This window comes from Theropithecus gelada, chromosome 1 (genome assembly GCF_003255815.1).
Source record: "Theropithecus gelada isolate Dixy chromosome 1, Tgel_1.0, whole genome shotgun sequence".
Lineage (NCBI taxonomy): Eukaryota > Metazoa > Chordata > Mammalia > Primates > Cercopithecidae > Theropithecus > Theropithecus gelada.
The window spans coordinates 196,247,504-196,269,819 of NC_037668.1; the positions used below are offsets into that span (position 1 = coordinate 196,247,504).

Sequence of the window (22,316 nt, forward strand, 5' to 3'; positions counted from 1 at the left end):
GTGTGTAAGTGTTCCCTTTCTCTACAGACTTGCCAGCATCTGTTGTTTTTTGACTTTTTTAAAAAAAGGATTCAGCTTCTATTTTAGATACAGGGGGTACATATGCAGATTTGTTACATGGGAATATTGTATGATGCTGAGGTTTGGAGTATGGATCCCATCATCCAGATAGAGAGTATAATACCCACCAGGTACTTTTTCACACCACCTGCATTCTCTCCTCTAGTAGTCCACAGTGTCCATTATCCCCATATTTGTGTCCATGTGTGTTTAATGTTTAGCTCCTACTTGTAAGTGAGAACATGCAGTATTTGGTTTTCTGTTTCTGGATTCATTTGCTTAGGATTATGGCCTCCAACTGTGTCCATATTGTTGCCAAGAACATGATTTTATTTTTTTATGGCTGTGTAGAGTTCTGTGTTTTATATATATATACCACATTTTCTTTATCCAGTCTACCACTGATGGGCAGTTGAGTTATTTCCATGTATTTGCTATTGTGAATAGCACAGCAATGAGTGTATGAGTGCATGTGTCTTTTCGGTAGAATTTCTTTTCCTTTGGGTATATACCCAGTAATGGAATTGCTAGGTCAAATGGTAGCTCTGTTTTAAGTTCTTTGAGAAATATCCACACTGCTTTCCACAGTGGCTGGAGTAATTAACATTGCCACAACAGTGTATAAGCATTCTCTTTTCTCTGTAGTCTTGCCAGCATGTTTATTTTTTGACTTTTTAATAATAGCCATTCTGACTGGTGTGAGATGGTATCTCATTGTGGTTTTGATTTGCATTTCTCTGATGATTAGTGATATTGAGCATTTTTTCATATGCTTATTGGCTGCTTGTATGTTCTTTTGAGAAGTGTGTATTCATGTCTTTTGCTCATTTTTTTAGTGGGGTTGTTTCATGCTTGTTTGATTGTTTAAGTTCCTTACAGATTCTGCATATTAGTCCTTTGTTGAATGCATAGTTTGCGAATATTTTCTCCCATTCTGTAGGTTGTCTTTTTACTCTGTTGCTGGTGCAGAAGCTTTCTGTGCAGAAGCTCTTTAGTCCCACTTGTCAATTTTTGTTTTTGTTGCCATTACTTTTGAGGACTTAGTCATAAATTCTTTCCCAAGGCCAATGTCCAGAATGGTGTTTCCTAGATTTTCTTCTAGGATTCTTACAGTTTGAGGTCTTACTTTCAAATCTTTAATCCATCTTGAGTGAAGTTTTGTATATGGTTAAAATTAGGGGGCCAGTTTCATTCTTCTGCTTATGGCTAGACAGGTATCCCAGCACCATTTATTGAATAGAGAATCCTTTCCCCATTGCTTATTTTTGTTGACTTTGTCAAAGTTCAGATGGCTGTAGATGTGTGACTTTATTTCTGGGTTCTCTATTATGTTCCAGTGATCTATGTGTCTATTTTTGTACCAGTACCATGCTGTTTTGGTTACTGTAGCCTGTTGTACTTTTAAATTATTTTGGTAGTCTTGTATACATAAAGCAATGTTCATGGAACCCTTCTATTTTAACTAAATAGTTTGATATATATTTTGTTCCTTGACACACAACAAATAATATATGTTACACTGAATCTATATATTCTAAATATTTGACATGTAATTAAATTTAAGCGAATATTTTGCATACTCATGTTACTGTTGACAGACAAAGAGTGTTTACACTTCTAATAAGAAAGAATGTTGTATCAGCCAAATGAAATGGCCACAGTAGACATGTTATCTGATATCCTGCACTGAGTAGTGGGTTTTTAAAAAAAATTTTATATAAGAAAATTATTATGCTATAGATTATTTCAAATCAAGCATTATAAAATATTCCTGTCTTGTTAGAATAGCCATATACAATTTTCTAGAAAATTGGTGGAAATTATCTTTTGGTATAAACTTTGTATATGTTTATAGAATTGAATTACAACTCCTAGTCTAATGATTTATATATGATTTACGTGCAGTAAATTTTATTATAAGAATGGATTAAGTAGTTGCCTGTTAATGAGAACGATGTAACAATAGACTAGGTGAAGTAATTGCATGAAACAGTATCTATGATCAGGCACATCATTCCCTGTATTGTTACATGCCATATTCATAGGCTTATTTGATTGTGTGTTTTGAGAATTCTGTATTAATAGGGCATTAGATTGTAAGTGTCTCGAAGGGGGGATTTTTTTTATGGCACAGAGGCTGATATGTTGTAGGTAATTATTAAATGCTTACTGAGTGACTAAACATGGTTTGCTCCCTTGATTTGGGTTTTTTTAATCTAATGGTTGGTCTTAGGGGTTTTGTTTGTTTTGGCATCAAAGGTTTGGCAGAAAGTGTATAAGGAGGCATTATTGACTTCTTAGGGTAGAAGATAAGAATACTTTTTTGTACATACGATTTCTTAGAAATATTCTTCAAAACGAATGGGAGTGTTTTAAAAAGGAAGTACTGAGGGGAGGTGACATATAACATGGTACAGGGTGGAAGGAAGTGTGTAAAAAATAGTCGTAAGTTAGTGGGCACAAAACAGCCTGTCACACCATGCTCCTTTCTCCAGGAGGGTCTCTTCTCTGTACTTCGGATGAGAGAAAAACATGGGCTTACTCTAAAAAGTACTATGTCCCTGCTTAATACAGTCAGAGGGAGGATGTCACTTATTTCATAGTTAAACTTGTCATTGCATCCTGTACACATATAAAAGTAGAAAATAAAATGAGGTATTGTTTTTTATACCTTGGGGGACTGTGACTCAGTGCTGGATTTTTAATCAAGAACCTATGCATAAGCTTTAATAATTTAATACAGAAATAACCCAGAGTAGTTTTTACAGTAATAAAAGGATATTTCTTGAAGCCTGCTGGTTTTTTGTTTTTTGTTTTTTAACTCACCAAACCAACTTAGTGTTTATTGGTTGAGAGAGTTCTTTGTCAGTCTTTGAATTCTAATAGTTTTACACAAAAAATAAATAAATTCTTTCTAAAAATATGTTACAAGGCATCCATCCCTGTCATCAATTTGTATATTGTGAAATTGTACTTGACTGCAGTGGTAAACACATGTAAATAAAAAGGAAAATCCTCTGTACCTGTTAGAGCACTGGGAAAAGCGTAGGTCAACAATCTGCATTTTAAGTCATGAAATAGTCTTAATTTAATAGAACAGTGATTTTTCTGCTAACAGTAATTTGACATTACTAGTGATTTGAAGTGAATTGAGCCACTGCAAGACAGTCAATTTATGAAAAATTTCTCCTGCCCATGTAAAATTAACTATTCTCAATGGTTCTAAGATTATTAATATTCATGTCTATGTTGAAATAATCCAATTTAAATATATCCTGTTGTTAAGACAGATAACTAGGTTGACAGAAAAAAGAAGCAAACTAATCTTCTATCTGTTTTGCAGTGAGCTGATCCAGTTTATTACGAGTGGTCCTGTTATTGCCATGGAGATTTTAAGAGATGATGCTATATGTGAATGGAAAAGACTGCTGGGACCTGCAAACTCTGGGGTGGCACGCACAGATGCTTCTGGAAGCATTAGAGCCCTCTTTGGAACAGATGGCATAAGAAATGCAGCGCATGGCCCAGATTCTTTTGCTTCTGCGGCCAGAGTAAGGAGTTTTAAAAATATTTTAATTCTCTTCTAATTCTTTTAAATGTTTTATATGAAAGTAAAGCATTTCTGTCACTGGTGACTTAGGGTGGATTTATGCCACTGATCTAGTAGTAGAGAAAATCTTTGACATTTTGCCTAGTATCAAATAGTGTTTCAGTATATCTCCTTTGTGAACTGGTAACCTGATCGTGATCAACGTAAGTTTTCTCCAATAAAACACTTCTCATCCTGTTTCTTGTTCCAAAGACTTAAATTACTGAGGCTCCTAAATGTTTGAATTATTGAATTCATGTAAGAATACCAGTTTACGGCTAGCAGATATTAAAAAGAAGATATAATTGGAGATATTATAAAGAAGATATAATTGGAGATATTACCTTTTGATTCAGACCTAATACTGTACTTTCAAGCTTAACATCTTATTATTTTCCTATATGTACCTAGTGTTTATGAAAGTTTCTCTACTCCTTATTTTTAAATCCATATAAATAAAGCATTATATTGGATTTATGCTGAGGTTGAATTAATGAAGTGTAAGTTTATTTTTAGCATTGTGAGAAGTGTCTCACTTAAAGTAGTTTTTAATCTGGTCGTGTTTGCAGTGAAACAATATTAGACAGTTTTATAATTGATTTCCTTCTTTTTCTTACCATTTCATCAGCAAGTCCCTTCAGCTCTTTCAAAATAAACCCTGAATCTTATCATTGTGGTCTAAATCACTAATGTATTTTGCCAGAACTGCTACAATAGCCTCCAAATTATTTTTTCCTCTTTTCTTACACTCAATTTATGAAAATTTTACCTTGCCCAAGTACAATTAACTATGCCCAGTGATCTTTTAAAGACAAATCAGATTAACATTCACCTGCTGAAAACCCTTCAGTGAATTTCTGTCTCTTCTAGAATAAAATCTACAGTCTTTATTGTAGCCTCCAATGCTCTATCTAGTCTGGCCCCTATCTATCTCTAACTGTATCTTTGATCAATCTCTATTTTAATCACTGTGTTCCAGGCATACTAACCATCTCACTATTCCTTAAATAGCATATTTCTGTCTAGAATAGTCAACTAACAGCAAAGAGGACAGTGTGGTTGGATAGGAATGAGAGAGTGAGGAAGAGGGCGATGAGGTTACAGAGGTAATTAGGGGAACGATTATATGGTCTTATAGGCCGTAGTAGTACTTTTAGATTTCTCTCTGAAAAAATAGAGCCATTTTAGGGTTTTGAGCAAAGGACTGGTATGTTCCACTTGCCATTTAAAAGGATCATTCTGGCTGTTGCATTAAGAATGACTATAGAGGCTAGGAGTGGTGGCTCACGCCTGTAATCCCAGCACTTTGGGAGGCCGAGGCGGGCAGATTACTTGAGGTCAGGAGTTCAAGACCAGCCTGGCCAACATGGTAAAACCCTGTTTCTACTAAAAATACAAAAATTAGCTGGGTGTGGTGGTGCCCACCTATAATCCCAGCTACTCCAGAGGCTGAGGCAGGAGAATTACTTGAACCAGGGAGGTGGAGGTTGCAGTGAACTGCGATCACGCCACTGTGCTCTAGCCTGGGTGACAGAGTCAGACTCCATCTTGAAAAAAGAAAAAAAGAATGACAATAGAGGGCAAAAACGGCAACAGGGAGCCTAATCAGGAGTTTGTTGGAATAACCCAGCGAGATGATTGCTTGGACCCAGGTGGTAATAATGAAAGAAGTATACAAATATATTTTAAAATATATATTAATGGTTGAAGGTCAAAGAAACAAGATTTTCTGCTAGACTGAATGTAGAGTATGAGAAAAAGATACCAAGGATTACTCCAAAGTTCTTAGCCTGATTAACAGAAGGATAGAATTTACATAAACTAAAATGAGGCAAACTGTGGCTAGAGTCAGAATGAATGGACAAATCAGGAGTTACGTTTTGGACATTTGTAAACTTAACCTGTTTGTTAGTTATCCAATTAGACTGATGAATGAAAAAAATTAGTATACAGCTTAGAGTTATCAGCACATCAATGGTATTTAATGCCGGGAGACTGGTTGAGATTACCAAGGAGAAGGTGTAGATAGAGAAGGAAAGAGCACCAAAGATGAAGCTGCCTCTTGATAAAAGGTCAAGGAAAAGAAGGCAGCAAAGGAGGTTGAGGAGGAGCCACCAGAGAGGTAAGAGGAAAAACTGAGATAATTATGCCCTAGAGGCCAAGTGAATCAAATATTCTAAAATGAGAGAATGACCAGTGGTGTCAAATATGGCAGATATATCAAGTAAGAAGAGGACTGAGAATGGATTGTTAAATTTTGCAATGTGGATATCATTGGTGAACTTTGTAAGGTCAATGTTGATGGGGAGGTAGAGGCAAAACCCTGTATGGAGTAGACTTAAAAGAAAATTGTGGGACAGGAATTGGAGTTAGTGAATATAGACAACTTTTTCTTTTGAGGAGTTTTCCTGCAAAGAGATGAGGTGGTAGCTGTCAAGAAAAGCAGGATCAATTTTTTTTTAAGATGAGAGGTTTTAGGTAAAAAATTGATGATGTAGGAAAAAGAAGGAGACTTGGAGCAATTTCATTAATTAGGCAAAAGGGAATGGAAATTAGAACCCAGGTGGAGAGATTGGCAGGCGTGCATCTCAGGTACTCGTCTGTAGCAACAGATGGGAAGGGAGAATATGTGAACACAGATGCTGATTCTTAACTAGGAAGCAAGATCAAAACAGCTAAAAGTGAGGATGAGGGATAAGGTCTTGATCGGTCTGAAGGGAGAGAAGAATATGTGAAATGGTCATCTGGAAAAGGAATAGATCAGGGAAATGTAGTGTGTGATTGCTAAGCTGAATTAATGGCCCATCTCGTATTCATGGCCATGAATTATGAGTGTGGTTCTCCAGCCGGTTCAACTGCATGGCTGAAGGTAAGGAGTAGGTGGAGAGTTGGCTTTAACTATGGCTGTGGTTTTGTGAAACAAATGTGATGAAAGTGTTAAGGAAGTTAAAGATACCTGCAAGAAAGCAATTATAGTCTTTGACCACATCTTAGTAGTAGACATTTACTGTAAATGTGGTATTGTTTGTATAGTTAAATTACCAATCATATTTTAAAGCATTATAAAAATAATCAACATAACTAATTAATGAAGGAAATAATTGAGGCTGAACTGAAAGTCACTACCATGTTTACTGATATTTCCTGCCTATTTCACCCTATTACCACCTTATGGCATCCATTTCTTTTTTGTTTCTACTAGATCATTTAATAAATTTGAGCACAAATATACTTGTCAGATTTTAGTTATATCTTGTAGTGGAGCAACTTTTGCTAAGTTAGCTGCTGTCTTAGTCCATTTTGTGTTGCTATGAAGGAATACCTGAGGCTGGGTCGTTTATTTAGGAAAAAGGTTTATTTGGCTCATAGTCCCGATGGCCAGGAAGTTCAAGATTGGGTATCTGCATCTCGTGAGGCTCTCAGGCAGCTTCCACTCATGATGGAAGGTAAAAGGGAGCCTGCATTTGCACAGATCACATGGTAAGAGAAGAAGCAAGCCACAGGCAGAGGCGTCAGGCTATTTTCAACAACCAGCTTTCAGTGGAACTAATAGAGGGAAAACTCGCTCACCTCGGAGGGAGGGCATTATTCTATTCATGGAATTTACCCCTACTATCCAAACCTCCCATTAGACCCCACCTCCAACATTGGGGATGAAATTTCAACATGAGATTTGGAAGGAACAAACATCCAATCCAAAGCAGCTACCATTGCCATTTAACCTAAAGAAATGTCTTAAACATATTTGTTTATATTTTGTGCATTTAATTTTTTTAACCTCTTTCTGCTGTTAGTCCCTGAAATATCCATAATATTATTTGTATGAACCCTTTAGGATATATATATATTTTTACCCTTGTCTTGGGAAGAGTGAGTGTTGTTGACATTATGTTAGGTAGCTCTAGGAATTAAGGAAAAATATTGTAGCTGGAAAATAGAGCTTATGTGAAGACCATAGGTCTTAAAAAATTGAAAAACATCACAGCCCCAAACTTATGCAGCCCCAAACAGCTTATTCTTTGCCTTGAGTTCCTATTAGTTATTGTCTAATTTTTGATTCCATCTTTCCAGATTTTACCAAAACATAGACTTATATTCACTGTTTTCATTCCTCAGCTATCTTTGACTACTCATTTGTGAGCAATTGTTAAAATTTGGCATTATTTTTATCAGTCCTGAAAATATTGTCTTTGGAGACCATGATTTGTGTCTTACTAATTGGTTTTTCTTCCTTCAGTTGTCCTTTCAGACGTTGGTATTTTGCAGGCTTCTCTTCTTGGTTTACTCGTTTTCTTGCTCTAATTTTCAGTTTCCTAGTCTGTAAAATAAGATCATGATTGAACCTGCATTGTAGTGGTCTTTGAGGATTAAATGAAATTATTTCAGTGCTTAGTATAGTACCTAGAACATACTATTTAATGAATGGATGTTATCTTTTATTATTAATATTTTACTTTCATGGTGCTCCCCAAACCTGTATCTGTAATTTGTACTGGATCTAATATTAATATATAAAAATCAATAGTAATCTTGATATACTTGAAATAACCACTTAGAAAATGTAATTTTAGAAGAGATTTCCATTCACATGGTCCAAAAAAAGTCTATGACACCTGGAATAAATTAAACAAAAGATGTGGGGGATCTTTATGGAGAAAATTATAAATATTTATTGTAGACAATAACAAAAGATATAAATAAATGAAGATATATGCCATGTTTATGAATGGGAAGAGTCAGTATCCTGAAGATAGCAGTTCTCTCCAAGTTGATCTATAAATTGTGTAATTTCATTCAAAATCTTAGAACAGATTTTCATGATGTTTAACAAACTTATGAAACAGCCAAGGGCCCAGAACAGTTAAGACAGTTTTGAAGAGGGAGAAAAAGATGTGGTGATAATAGGGTGAGACTTATTTTAAGGGATATCAAGCCTTTTCATAAATCTTTAGTAGGAAAAACTGTGGTATTAGCATGGGAGTAGGCAAGTGTATCAGTGCAACAGTCTAGAGTGCTCAAGAGATGACCCACATATAATGAGAAGTTGGTGCCATTATAAATCAGTGGACAAGGGATAGATTGATTCATCAATAAATTGTGTGAGATAATTTTATATGGAAAAATGTAAATTAACCTAAGTTTCTATCTAGGATTGTCCTTAGAGTTTCAGACTTACATAGAAACAATACATTTAAAACAGAACTGATTACAATTTTTTTTTTTTTTCGAGAGAGTTTCACTCTGTTGCCCAAGCTGGAATACAGTGGTTGGTGTGATAATAGCTCTCTATAACTTTGAACTCATGGGCTCAAGCCATCCACTTGCCTCAGCCTCCCAAGTAGCTAGGACTGCAGGCATGTACCACCACGTCCAGCTAATTTTTTAATTTTTTGTAAAGATAGGGTCTTGTTGTGTTGCCCAGTCTGGTCTCAAACTCCTGGCCTCAAGTGGTCCTCCTTCTTGACCTCCCAAAATGCTGGGATTACAGGCATAAGCCACCATGCTCAGCCTGTGCTGATTATAATTTACCGAAGTATTCCTTGTGTATTCAGTACATCTCTAGGAAAGAAATTTGGGAGCCAGTATTCTTGATTCTGCCCTCTTTATCCCCCTAATAGAATCCGCAAAAGATCTTGTAGGTTTTTCTAACATTTCTAAACATTTTCTTGAATTATTCCCCTTCTCTATTCCTACCATCACTCTTCTAGTTCTGACCTGGGCTGCTGCAAGAGTCCTGGAATATACTTTTCTACCTCAAATGTATCTTCCACGTAGGTTTCAGAACGAGTTATCTAAAAATATTAATCCATCCATCTCATGACTACTAAAGATATTTTAAAGTACTCCATTATTCCCAGAATCAAATTCAAGCTCCTTGACATAGTTTCCAAAGCATTTCAGTGATCTGTCTCCCAGCCCTCCTCCAGCCTTATATCCTGCCTCACCTTCTATTTACTGTGGGATTCTTGCTCTGTTGCTTTTACTCATTCTACCCCTCTGCGTTGAAATTCCAATTCTCCCTTTGCCCAGGTAATTTTTATTTGTCTTTTAACACTCAGCTCAGAGTTCTTTATATTATGCATACAAATTCTTTATCCAGATATATGATTTGCAAGTATTTTCTCATAGTATGTGGTTTGCATTTTCATTCTCTTTAACAATATCTTCGTATGAGCAATTTTTACTTCTGATGAAGTCCAGTATCAGTTGTTCTTTAATGTATTATGCTTTAGGTGTTAACTCTAAGAAACTGTTCCCACACCTAAGGTCACAAATATTTCATTCTTTATTTGATTCTAGAAGTTTTATAGTTTTAGTTTTTATACTTAATTCTATGATCCATTTTGAGTTAATTTTTATGTATGGTGCAAGGTATGATCAGAATTTGTTATTCTTTACATAGATATACTTCCAGCATTATGCTAAAAATACTTTATTTCTTTAATTAATTGCTTTTGTACCTTTGTTGAAAATGTATTGAATATATATATATATATATATATATATATATATATATATATATATTGCTGGGTCAATTTCAGCAGTTTGTTCTGTTCTATTCATCTATAAGCATACCTCAGAGATAATGTGGATTTGGTTCAGACCACCACAATGGAGTGAATATGGCTATATAGGGAGTCCCATGAATTTTTTGGTTTCCTGGTATATAAATGTTATGTTTATACTGTAGGCTACTAAGTGCAATAGCATTATGTCTAAAACAAAAACTATGAACATATCAATTAAAAATACTTCATTGCTGAAAAATGCATGCTAACAATCATCTGAGCCTTCAGCAAGTCATAATCTTTTTGCTGATCTTACTTTGATGTTGCTGTCTGCTGATTGATCAAGGTTGTGGTTGCCGAAGGTTGAGGTGGCTGTGTCTATTTCTTTTTTTTTATTATTATTATACTTTAAGTTCTGGGATACGTGTACAGAATGCACAGGTTTGTTACGTAGGTATATACTTGTCATGGTGGTTTGCTGCACCCATCAACCCATCATCTACATTAGGTATTTCTCCCAATGCTATCCCTCCCTTAGCCCCCACCCCACAACATGCCCTGGTGTGTAACGTTTCCCTCCTTGTGTTCTCATTGTTCAACTCCCACTTATGAGTGAGAACATACAGTGTTTGGTTTTGTGTTCCTGTGTTAGTTTGCTGAGAATGATGGTTTCCAGCTTCATCCGTGTCCATGCAAAGGACATGAACTCATCCGTTTTTATGGCTGCATAGTATTCCATGGTATATATGTACCACATTTTCTTAATTCAGTCTATCATTGATGGGCATTTGGCTTGGTTCCATCCAAGTCTTTGCTATTGTGAATAGTGCTGAAATAAACATATGTGTGTATGTGTCTTTATAATAGAATGGTTTACAATCCTTTGGGTGTATATCCAGAAATGGGATTGCTGGGTCAAATGCTATTTCTGGATCTAGATCTTTGAGGAATTACCACACTGTCCTCCACAAAGGTTGAACTAATTTACACTCCCACCAACAGTGTAAAAGCATTTCTATTTCTTCACATCCTTTCCAGCATCTGTTGTTTCCTGACTTTTTAATGATCGTCATTCTAACTGGCATGAGATGGTATCTCATTGTGGTTTTGATTTGCATTTCTCTAATGACCAGTGATGAGCTTTTTTCCTCATATGTTTGTTGGCTGCATAAATGTCTTCTTTTGAGAAGTGTCTGTTCATATACTTTGCCCACTTTTTGATGGGGCTGTTTGTTTTTTTCATGTAAATTTGTTTAAGTTCCTTATAGATTCTGGATGGTAGCCCTTTGTCAGATGAATAGATAGCAAAAATTTTCTCCCATTCTATAGGTTGCCTGTTCACTCTGATGATAATTTCTCTTTTGCTATGCAGAAGCTTTTTAGTTTAATTGGATCCCATTTGTCAATTTTGGCTTTTGTTGCTGTTGCTTTTGTTGTTTTAGTCAAGAGGTTTTTGCCTATGCCTATATCCTGAATGGTATTGCTGAGGTTTTCTTCTAGAGTTTTTATGGTTTTAGGTCTTATGTTTACGTCTTTATCCATCTTGAGTTAATTTTTGGATAAGATGAAAGGAAGGGGTCCAGTTTCTGTTTTCTGCATATGGCTAGCCAGTTTTCTCAACACCATTTATTAAATCGGGAATCCTTTCACCATTGCTTGTTTGTGTCAGGTTTGTTAAAGATCAGATGGTTGGAGATGTGTGTCGTTACTTCTGAGGCCTCTGTTATGTTCCATTGATCTATACTGTTTTAATTTGGAACATTTACAGAAATGATATCCATTTTAAATTACTGTTACAAGTAAAAAGTTTTGGAGAAACTTTGAACTGACTACCATTTAGCCATACTTTTGTTATTATAATAAAATTATTAGTACAGATTAATTACAAATGTTTTAGTGAAATTACCAGGAAATCCTATCAGGGTGAAACTTTATGAAGAAGTACAACTCTATATTTTATAATTTGTTTAAAAAATTAAAAAATTATATACGTAAAGCTTTCAAATTGAGTCTGAATTTTTAGTTTTTTGTAAAGCTATAAATATTTATTCTTTGCTACTAGGGAATTTAGGAAAATGTAAAGGCACAAGGATAATAGCAAGAATCTTTGGAAGAACAGATTTTATACAAAATATTTTAGCCCCTCAAATCCCAAAGGAACACAGATATTATTTTTGTGACTTTATTTGTTGTATAAAGACTTTGAATTAATTGCCATAACAATGACTTAGTAAAAGCGCTCTTATTCACGTTTCACTAAGAAGATGTATTTATGTAAAATCTTTATGTTTTATAAATAAATATTTATTCAGCATAGGTAAATATGGTACTTGAAAATCTGGGTACTTGGAAAGCTGGCATTTTTATTTTTAGAAATTGAGTGAGAAAAGGAATTAAAGGAAAGTTAAGACAAAAATAATTGGTCAGCTAATTGTTAAATAATTTGTTAAACTAGAGATAGAACAATTTAGCACTGCTTTTCACTTTGGAAAGACAGATAATAGAAAAAGTACAGGGTTTTTGGAACTACAGTCACTTGGATCTGAATCCTGGCTTTGCCACTTGCTAACTTGTAAGGGCTTGTTACTTAAGCTTTCTGAGTCTTATTTTTCTCATTTATACACTGGATACATTTATTTTGTTTAGCACATGCAGAATTTATTAGCTGCTGAATTTCGGTCATTCCCAAACATTTATTGAGAAACTGCTAGTGAACAAGTAATGAAGATGAACTAAGCCCTGGCACTCTCCAACACATAGAGGTCAGCTAGATAGGAGAAAACCATCGAAGGAGACTGAGAAGGAGTAGCCAGTGAGGTAGGAAGAAAGGCAAGTAATGAAAACATTCCATAGTGTAGGATGTGACAAACTGTGTCAAATATTGTTTGGTAAGGTAAGGTGAGGGCTGAGAGTAATTAACCAGTGGACTTAGCAACATGGAGGCAGTAAGGGATTTTAATGAGCAGCTTTGGTGGAATGAAAACCTAATTGGTTATGGGTTTAAAAGAGACTGTAGGAGAGGAAGCAAAAATGGAAAAGAAAGACATTTCTTTTGAGTTTTGTTGTGAAGGGAACAGAGCAATGGGAACTCTCAAAAGGGCATGTCCTTTCCAGTTTGCTACTCTGTCATGTTCTCTTGTCACACCACTTCTTCTTCATTCCTTCATTGATCATCTGCCAGGTCCCTGTAGGTATTTGAATTTTCATCTGTACTATAAAGGTTCTCTCGGACCATGCAATCAAAGCATCTGGTATAGGACTAAAAGGGGTAGTTGCTGTTGTTATTCATTAAAAATAATAATACATAATGGCAGCAATATGATAGAAAGGCACTTTATATCTTAGGAATAGAACACTTTTTATTCTAATGTCTTACCACTGGAAATGCTCAAGTATATACACTACTATTTGAATAATTCCTCATTGTCCTTGTGTTTAAAAAAATGCTCATCAATGTGGCATATTAACACATTTTATAATCTTTTCATTTTAAATTTAATGAAAAATAAATACAGTTAACCCATAAACAACACAGGTTTGAACTGCACGGGTCTACTTATATGTGAATTTTTTTCAATGGAAGAATTGAAAATACAGTATTTGCAGGATGTGAAACTCGCATCTACATAGATTTGACTTTTCCTATAAGCAGGTTCCACAGGGCTGACTGCGGACTTGAGCATGCATGGATTTGAGTACACACAGGGATTTGAGTACCAATCCCTTATATATACCAAGGGCTATTTGCATTGAGCCAGGCATTGTTTTAGGTGCTATGGGTCCTACAGAGCTATGCAACTTAGTTCCCGTTTTTTCAAATTTATAATTTGATGGAAGGCAAGTACCCAAATAACCATAACTTTGGGGGAGTAAAGGTTGCTGACAGGAGGTATCAGGAAATGCCTCCTAGTGGTAAGTGGTATTTGAGGTGGCTCTTTATACATTGGTAAGGTTCTTTGGAACTTGGGTCAGAGGGTTTTATAGGGAATAGTAGAAATAATAGCAGTGAAAGCTTAGGGGCAGAAAAGCATCTAAGTAATTAAAAGAACTGATTAGTATTACCATCTTTATGGCTAATTCAAATTGTTGGGTTGTCATTTTAGTGAACCACATCCACTGCGAATAACACAGCCTAAATCTGTTTATAAAACATGGATCATTTGATTTTATTTTATACTAGGCCTATAGTTAGTTTTAAGTAGCTGTAGTTCTCAGATTCCTGATATTAATCTCTCTTCCTATAAAATTTCCTAGTTTTAAGTTTTATTTTACATATTTTAATGAAAATTTTAAAATTAAATTTGTGTCTAATTAACTAATGCTTTGGGGAGAATAAGAACTTTATAATGGTATTTCCAATATTCAAAATTTATTAAGTCTTTGTCCACTATATTCCTGGAACAAAATGACGCATATTCTCATTGCTTTGATTGATAATTCTTTATATGCTCTTCCGGTTATAAGTCTTGAAACAGGGTTAATCTAATCAGTGTGTCTTTGTAAAACTCATTTTTAGAAAATCTGAAACAAAAAATTTCTATGAAACTCTAAAAGTAATTGCATGATCCTCCTCCCCCACAGAAATATCTTGTAAGTTCCAGCTAAGAGATCACATTTGTCAAAATCATTTCTCTCTGTTTTTAGGAAATGGAGTTGTTTTTTCCTTCAAGTGGAGGTTGTGGGCCGGCAAACACTGCTAAATTTACCAATTGTACCTGTTGCATTGTTAAACCCCATGCTGTCAGTGAAGGTAAGTGCTATGCTGAGTACACTATATTCAATACATTTTTTTAATAGGAGAGCAATGTTTATTTTCTTGATGTACTTTATGTATAGAAATTTAAGTATACTTTTAGTATTTCCATTTTTTTTCTTTGAAGGCACTTGAATAAAGGTGACAAAATATAAGGGAAAATCTGTCTAAATCTCTATTTGTCTTTTTCTTTGTGCATTTTTAGGAGGTGTTCTTTGAGTTGCCGATCATGCCCAGGCTCAGTCATACTGTTGCAGGTCTTGGTTAATTAACTTTTAGTCTGCCTCCTCTCTTTCCAATCACCAACTGTGATTCACTTAATTTACCTAATTAGCACTCCTTTTTTTTTTTTTTTTTTTTTTTTTTTGAGACAGAGTCTCGTTCTGTTGTCCAAGCTGGAGTGCAGTGGCATGATATTGAGTTACTGAACCTAAGCCTCCCGAGTCACTAGGACTACAGGCATACACACCATAACTGGCTAATTTTTGTATTTTTAGTAGAGACAAGGTTTCACCATGTTGGTAAGGCTGTTCTTGAACTCCTGACCTCAGATGATCCACACACCTCGGCTCCCAAAATGCTGGGATTACAGGCATGAGCCACTGTGCCCAGCCAATAGCACTCCTGTTGTACAAATTAAAACAACATCTGCCATACCTCCAATATACCCTTCCTGAGAAAGCTAGAGAAATTTCCTTCAGTTCTTTGTATCTGAAACAGTTCTTTGACATATGTATGTAAATACATGTTTGCATATATACATATATAGAGAGAGATAGTTTGCAAGTTCTTTTCTTATTTTTGTCTCAATTTTTTTATTTGATTTATTTTAGTCTGGTGTATATATTTTTGTTAAGTATCTCAAATCTTTTTGGAAGTAAGATAGTATATGGTTAAAAAGATCACCCTTAAAAAACTAAAATGTACTAAATAATATACAGAAGTGAATGGATTTAAAAATTTTATGTCTTCTAAGTATCAAAGTAATCCATGTATGTAGTAGAAAAATTGGAAAATAAAAAACCATTAAAAGCGGACTAAAAAAATACTGAATTCCCATCACCTGAAGATAGTCATAGTTAATATTTTGATGCATTTCCTCCAAATCCTTTTTTTCTGCATTTGTATGTGCATGTGTGCACACTGATACACATGAATGTAATGATTGAGATGTAGGTCTGTGGGCTGTTGTTTAAATATAATTTTTGTGAGCATTTCTGGCTGCTGTTAAGTCCTCATTAATATTTTAATAGACTATGTAATATTTAACAGCAATTGTATAAATGTCGTATGGTATTTGGATACTTAGGTTGTTTTCAATGTTTTCGTATTAAAATTAAAACTTTGAAGAATATCTTTATACATAAATATTTGATGATATCTCTAATCTTTTCCTCTGGCCAGCTTCCTAGAAATAGAATTACTTGTTGGAAGGATATGAGCCTTAGAGATCTTGCTGCATAATTAATACTTCTTTAATTATTTAGGAAGTATTTTAGTATATTGTAAATCCTTAGGACCATGATTATAAGGAACTAACATGCAGCATGGGTAACACACACTTACGGAGAACTAAGAACTTGTTTTATGAATCTAGGTGCACCTGTATTGGGTGCATATAGATTTAGGATAGTTGAATCCTAAATTTTTAGGATTTAAGCATTGTTGAGGGGGATGGAGCAAGATGGCCGAATAGGAACAGCTCCAGTCTCCAGCTCCCAGTGCGAGCGACACAGAAGATGGGTGATTTCTGCATTTTCAACTGAGGTACCGGGATTATCTCACTAGGGAGTGCCAGACAATCGGTGCTGGTCAGGTGCTGCAGCCCGACCAGCGAGAGCTGAAGCAGGGCGAGGCATCGCCTCACCTGGGAAACACAAGGGGGAAGGAAATCCCTTTTCCTAGGCAGGGGAACTGAGACACACAACACCTGGAAAATCGGGTAACTCCTACCCCAATACTGCACTTCACCAAGGGTCTTAGCAAACGGCACACCAGGAGATTATATCCCACACCTGGCCAGGAGGGTCCCACACCTGTGCAGCCTCCCTCATTGCTAGCACAGCAGTCTGCTACCTAAGGGCAAGGCAGCAGCCAGGCTGGGGGAGGGGCGCCCGCCATTGCTGAGGCTTCAGTAGGTAAACAAAGCCGCTGGGAAGCTCGAACTGGGTGGAGCCCACAGCAGCTCAAGGAGGCCTGCCTGTCTCTGTAGACTCCACCTCTGGGGACAGGGCACAGCTAAACAAACAAAAAAAAAGCAGCAGAAACCTCTGCAGACGCAAACGACCCTGTCTGACAGCTTTGAAGAGAGCAGTGGATCTCCCAACATGGAAGTTGAGATCTGAGAACGGACAGACTGCCTGCTCAAGTGGGTCCCTGACCCCTGAGTAGCCTAACTGGGAGACATCCCCCACTAGGGGCACACTGACACCCCACACCTTACACGGCGGGGTACACCCCTGAGATGAAGCTTCCAAAGCAAGAATCAGACAGGTACACTCGCTGTTCAGCAATATTCTATCTTCTGCAGCTTCTGCTGCTGATACCCGGGCAAACAGGGTCTGGAGTAGACCTCAAGCAATCTCCAACAGACCTACAGCTGAGGGTCCTGACTGTTAGAAGGAAAACTAACAAACAGGAAGGACACCCACACCAAAACCCCATCAGTACGTCGCCATCATCAAAGACCAAAGGCAGATAAAATGACAAAGATGGGGAAAAAGCAGGGCAGAAAAGCTGGAAATTAAAAAAATAAGAGCGCATCTCCCCCTCCAAAGGAACGCAGCTCATTGCCAGCAGCGGATGAAAGCTGGATGGAGAATGACTTTGACGAGTTGAGAGAAGAAGGCTTCAGTCCATCAAACTTCTCAGAGCTAAAGAAGGAACTATGTAACCAGCGCAAAGAAACTAAAAATCTTGAAAGAAGAATGCAAGAATGGATAACTAGAATAATCAATGCAGAGAAGACCACAAACGAACTGACAGAAATAAAATCCATGACACGAGAAATACGTGACAAATGCACAAGCTTCAGTAACCGACTCGATCAACTGGAAGAAAGAGTATCAGCGATTGAGGATCAAATGAATGAAATGATGCGAGAAGAGAAACCAAAAGAAAAAAGAGGAAAAAGAAATGAACAAAGCCTGCAAGAAGTATGGGATTATGTGAAAAGACCAAATCTACGTCTGATTGGGGTGCCTGAAAGTGAAGGGGAAAATGGAACCAAGTTGGAAAACACTCTTCAGGATATCATCCAGGAGAACTTTCCCAACCTAGTAAGGCAAGCCAACATTCAAATTCAGGAAATACAGAGAACGCCACAAAGATACTCCTCAAGAAGAGCAACTCCAAGACATATAATTGTCAGATTCACCAAAGTTGAAATGAACAAAAAAACTGTTAAGGGCAGCCAGAGAGAAAGGTCAGGTTACCCACAAAGGGAAGCCCATCAGACTAACAGCAGATCTCTCGGCAGAAACTCTAGAAGCCAGAAGAGAGTGGGGGCCAATATTCATCATTCTTAAAGAAAAGAATTTTAAACCCAGAATTTCATATCCAGCCAAACTAAGTTTCATAAGTGAAGGAGAAATAAAATCCTTTACAGAAAAGCAAATGCTGAGAGATTTTGTCACCACCAGGCCTGCCTTACAAGAGACCCTGAAGGAAGCACTAAACATGGAAAGACCATCAATGCTAGGAAGAAACTGCATCAACTAACTAGCAAAATAACCAGTTAATATCATAATGACAGGATAAAGTTCACACATAACAATATTAACCTTAAGTGTAAATGGACTAAATGGTCCAATTAAAAGACACAGACTGGCAAACTGGATAAAAAGTCAAGACCCATCAGTTTGCTGTATTCAGGAGACCCACCTCACATACAGAGACACACATGGGCTCAAAATAAAGGGATGGAGGAAGATCTACCAAGCAAATGGAGAACAAAACAAAAGCAGGGGTTGCAATCCTAATCTCTGATCAAAGATCAAAAGAGACAAAGAAGGCCATTGCATAATGGTAAAGGAATCAATTCAAGAGGAAGAGCTAACTATCCTAAATATATATGCACCCAATACAGGAGCACCCAGATTCATAAAGCAAGTCCTTAGAGACTTACAAAGAGACTTAGACTCCCATACAATAATAATGGGAGACTCTAACAACCCACTGTCAACATTAGACAGATCAACGAGACAGAGAGTTAACAAGGATATCCAGGAATTGAACTCATATCTGCACCAAGAGGACCTAATAGACATCTACAGAACTCTCCACCCCAAATCAACAGAATATACGTTCTTCTCAGCACCACATCACACTTATTCCAAAATTGACCACATAATTGGAAGTTACGCACTCCTCAGCAAATGTACAAGAACAGAAATTATAACAAACTGTCTCTCAGACCACAGTGCAATCAAACTAGAACTCAGGACTAAGAAACTCAATCAAAACCGCTCAACTACATGGAAACTGAACAACCTGCTCCTGAATGACTACTGGGTACATAACGAAATGAAGGCAGAAATAAAGATGTTCTTTGAAACCAATGAGAAGAAAGATACAACATACCAGAATCTCTGGGACACATTTAATGGAGTGTGTAGAGGGAAATTTATAGCACTAAATGCCCACAAGAGAAAGCTGGAAAGATCTAAAATTGACACTCTAACATCACAATTAAAAGAACTAGAGAAGCAAGAGCAAACACATTGAAAAGCTAGCAGAAGGGAAGAAATAACTAAGATGAGAGCAGAACTGAAGGAGATAGAGACACAAAACACCCTCCAAAAAATCAATGAATCTGGGAACTTGTTTTTTGAAAAGATCAACAAAATTGATAGGCCGCTAGCAAGACTAATAAAGAAGAAAAGAGAGAAGAATCAAATAGACACGGTAAAAAATGATAAAGGGGATATTACCACCGACCCCACAGAAATACAAACTACCATCAGAGAATACTATAAACACCTCTACGCAAATAAACTAGAAAATGTAGAAGAAATGGATAATTTCCTGGACACTTACACTCTCCCAAGACTAAACCAGGAAGAAATTGAATCCCTGAATAGACCAATAGCAAGCTCTAAAATTGAGGCAATAATTAACAGCCTACCAACCAAAAAAAGTCCAGGACCAGATGGATTCACAGCTGAATTCTACCAGAGGTACAAGGAGGAGCTGGTACCATTCATTCTGAAACTATTCCAATCAATAGAAAAAGAGGGAAGCCTCCCTAACTCATTTTATGAGGCCAACATCATCCTGATACCAAAGCCTGGCAGAGACACAACAAAAAAAGAGAATTTTAGACCAATATCCCTGATGAACATCGATGCAAAAATCCTCAATAAAATACTGGCAAACCGCATCCATCAGCACGTCAAAAAACTTATCCACCATGATCAAGCGGGCTTCATCCCTGGGATGCAAGGCTGGTTCAACATATGCAAATCAAAAAACGTAATCCAGCATATAAACAGAACCAAAGACAAAAACCACATGATTATCTCAATAGATGCAGAAAAGGCCTTTGACAAAATTCAACATCCCTTCATGCTAAAAACTCTCAATAAATTCGGTATTAATGGAACGTATCTCAAAATAATAAGAGCTATTTATGAGAAATCCACAGCAAATATCATACTGAATGGGCAAAAACTGGAAGCATTCCCTTTGAAAACTGGCACAAGACAGGGATGCCCTCTCTCACCACTCCTATTCACCATAGTGTTGGAAGTTCTGGCTAGGGTAATCAGGCAAGAGAAAGAAATCAAGGATATTCAGTTAGGAAAAGAAGAAGTCAAATTGTCCCTGTTTGCAGATGACATGATTGTATATTTAGAAAACCCCATCATCTCAGCCCCAAATCTCCTTCAGTTGATAAGCAACTTCAGCAAAGTCTCAGGATACAAAATTAATGTGCAAAAATCACAAGCATTCTTATACACCAGTAACAGACAAACAGAGAGCCAAATCATGAATGAACTTCCATTCACAATTGCTTCAAAGAGAATAAAATACCTAGGAATCCAACTTACAAGGGATGTAAAGGATCTCTTCAAGGAGAACTATAAACCACTGCTCAGTGAAATAGAAGAGGACACAAACAAATGGAAGAACATACTATGCTCATGGATAGGAAGAATCAATATCGTGAAAATGGCCATACTGCCCAAGGTAATTTACAGATTCAATGCCATCCCCATCAAACTACCAATGAGTTTCTTCACAGAATTGGAAAAAACTGCTTTAAAGTTCATATGGAACCAAAAAAGAGCCTGCATTGCCAAGACAATCCTAAGCCGAAAGAACAAAGCTGGAGGCATCACGCTACCTGACTTCAAACTATACTACAAGGCTACAGTAACCAAAACAGCATGGTACTGGTACCAACACGGAGATGTAGACCAATGGAACAGAACAGAGTCCTCAGAAATAATACCACACATCTACAGCCATCTGATCTTTGACAAACCTGAGAAAAACAAGAAATGGGGAAAGGATTCTCTATTTAATAAATGGTGCCGGGAAAAATTGGCTTGCCATAAGTAGAAAGCTGAAACTGGATCCCTTCCTTACTTCTTATACGAAAATTAATTCAAGATGGATTAGAGACTTAAATGTTAGACCTAATACCATAAAAACCCTAGAAGAAAACCTAGGTAATACCATTCAGGACATAGGCATGGGTAAGAACTTCATGTCTAAAACACCAAAAGCAATGGCAAGAAAAGCCAAAATTGACAAATGGGATCTAATTAAACTAAAAAGCTTCTGCACAGCAAGAGAAACTACCATCAGAGTGAACAGGCAACCTGTAGAATGGGAGAAAATTTTTGCAATCTACTCATCTGACAAAGGGCTAATATCCAGAACCTACAAAGAACTCAAACAAATTTACAAGAAAAAAACTTACAACCCCATCAAAAAGTGGGCAAAGGATATGAACAGACATTTCTCAAAAGAAGACATGCATACAGCCAAGAGACACATGAAAAAATGCTCATCATCACTGGCCATCAGAGAAATGCAAATCAAAACCACAATGAGATACCATCTCACACCAGTTAGAATGGCAATCATTAAAAAGTCAGGAAACAACGGGTGCTGTAGAGGATGTGGAGAAATAGGAACACTTTTACACTGTTGGTGGGATTGTAAACTAGTTCAACCATTATGGAAAACAGTATGGCGATTCCTCAAGGATCTAGAACTAGAAGTTCCATATGACCCAAGCATCCCATTACTGGGTATATCCCCAAAGGATTATAAATCATGCTGCTATAAAGACACATGCACACGTATGTTCATTGCGGCACTATTCACAATAGCAAAGACTTGGAATCAACCCAAATGTCCATCAGTGACAGACTGGATTAAGAAAATGTGGCAC

General features: G+C 36.6%; 1 protein-coding gene across 3 annotated transcripts in view; it reads left to right on the top strand.

Annotated features, from left to right (window-relative positions):
* Positions 1–22,316, top strand: part of NME7 (NME/NM23 family member 7) — a 207,770-nt gene that overhangs the window by 57,566 nt on the left and 127,888 nt on the right. For all 3 annotated transcript variants that reach the window (XR_003116277.1, XM_025363376.1, XM_025363382.1), the window contains exons 6-7: positions 3,404–3,611; positions 14,803–14,908. Coding sequence is in view for 2 of the 3 variants with exons in the window: in XM_025363376.1 (XP_025219161.1) it covers positions 3,404–3,611; positions 14,803–14,908 (314 nt within the window). In the remaining variant the exon portion in view is untranslated. The remainder of the gene's footprint in view (positions 1–3,403; positions 3,612–14,802; positions 14,909–22,316) is intronic.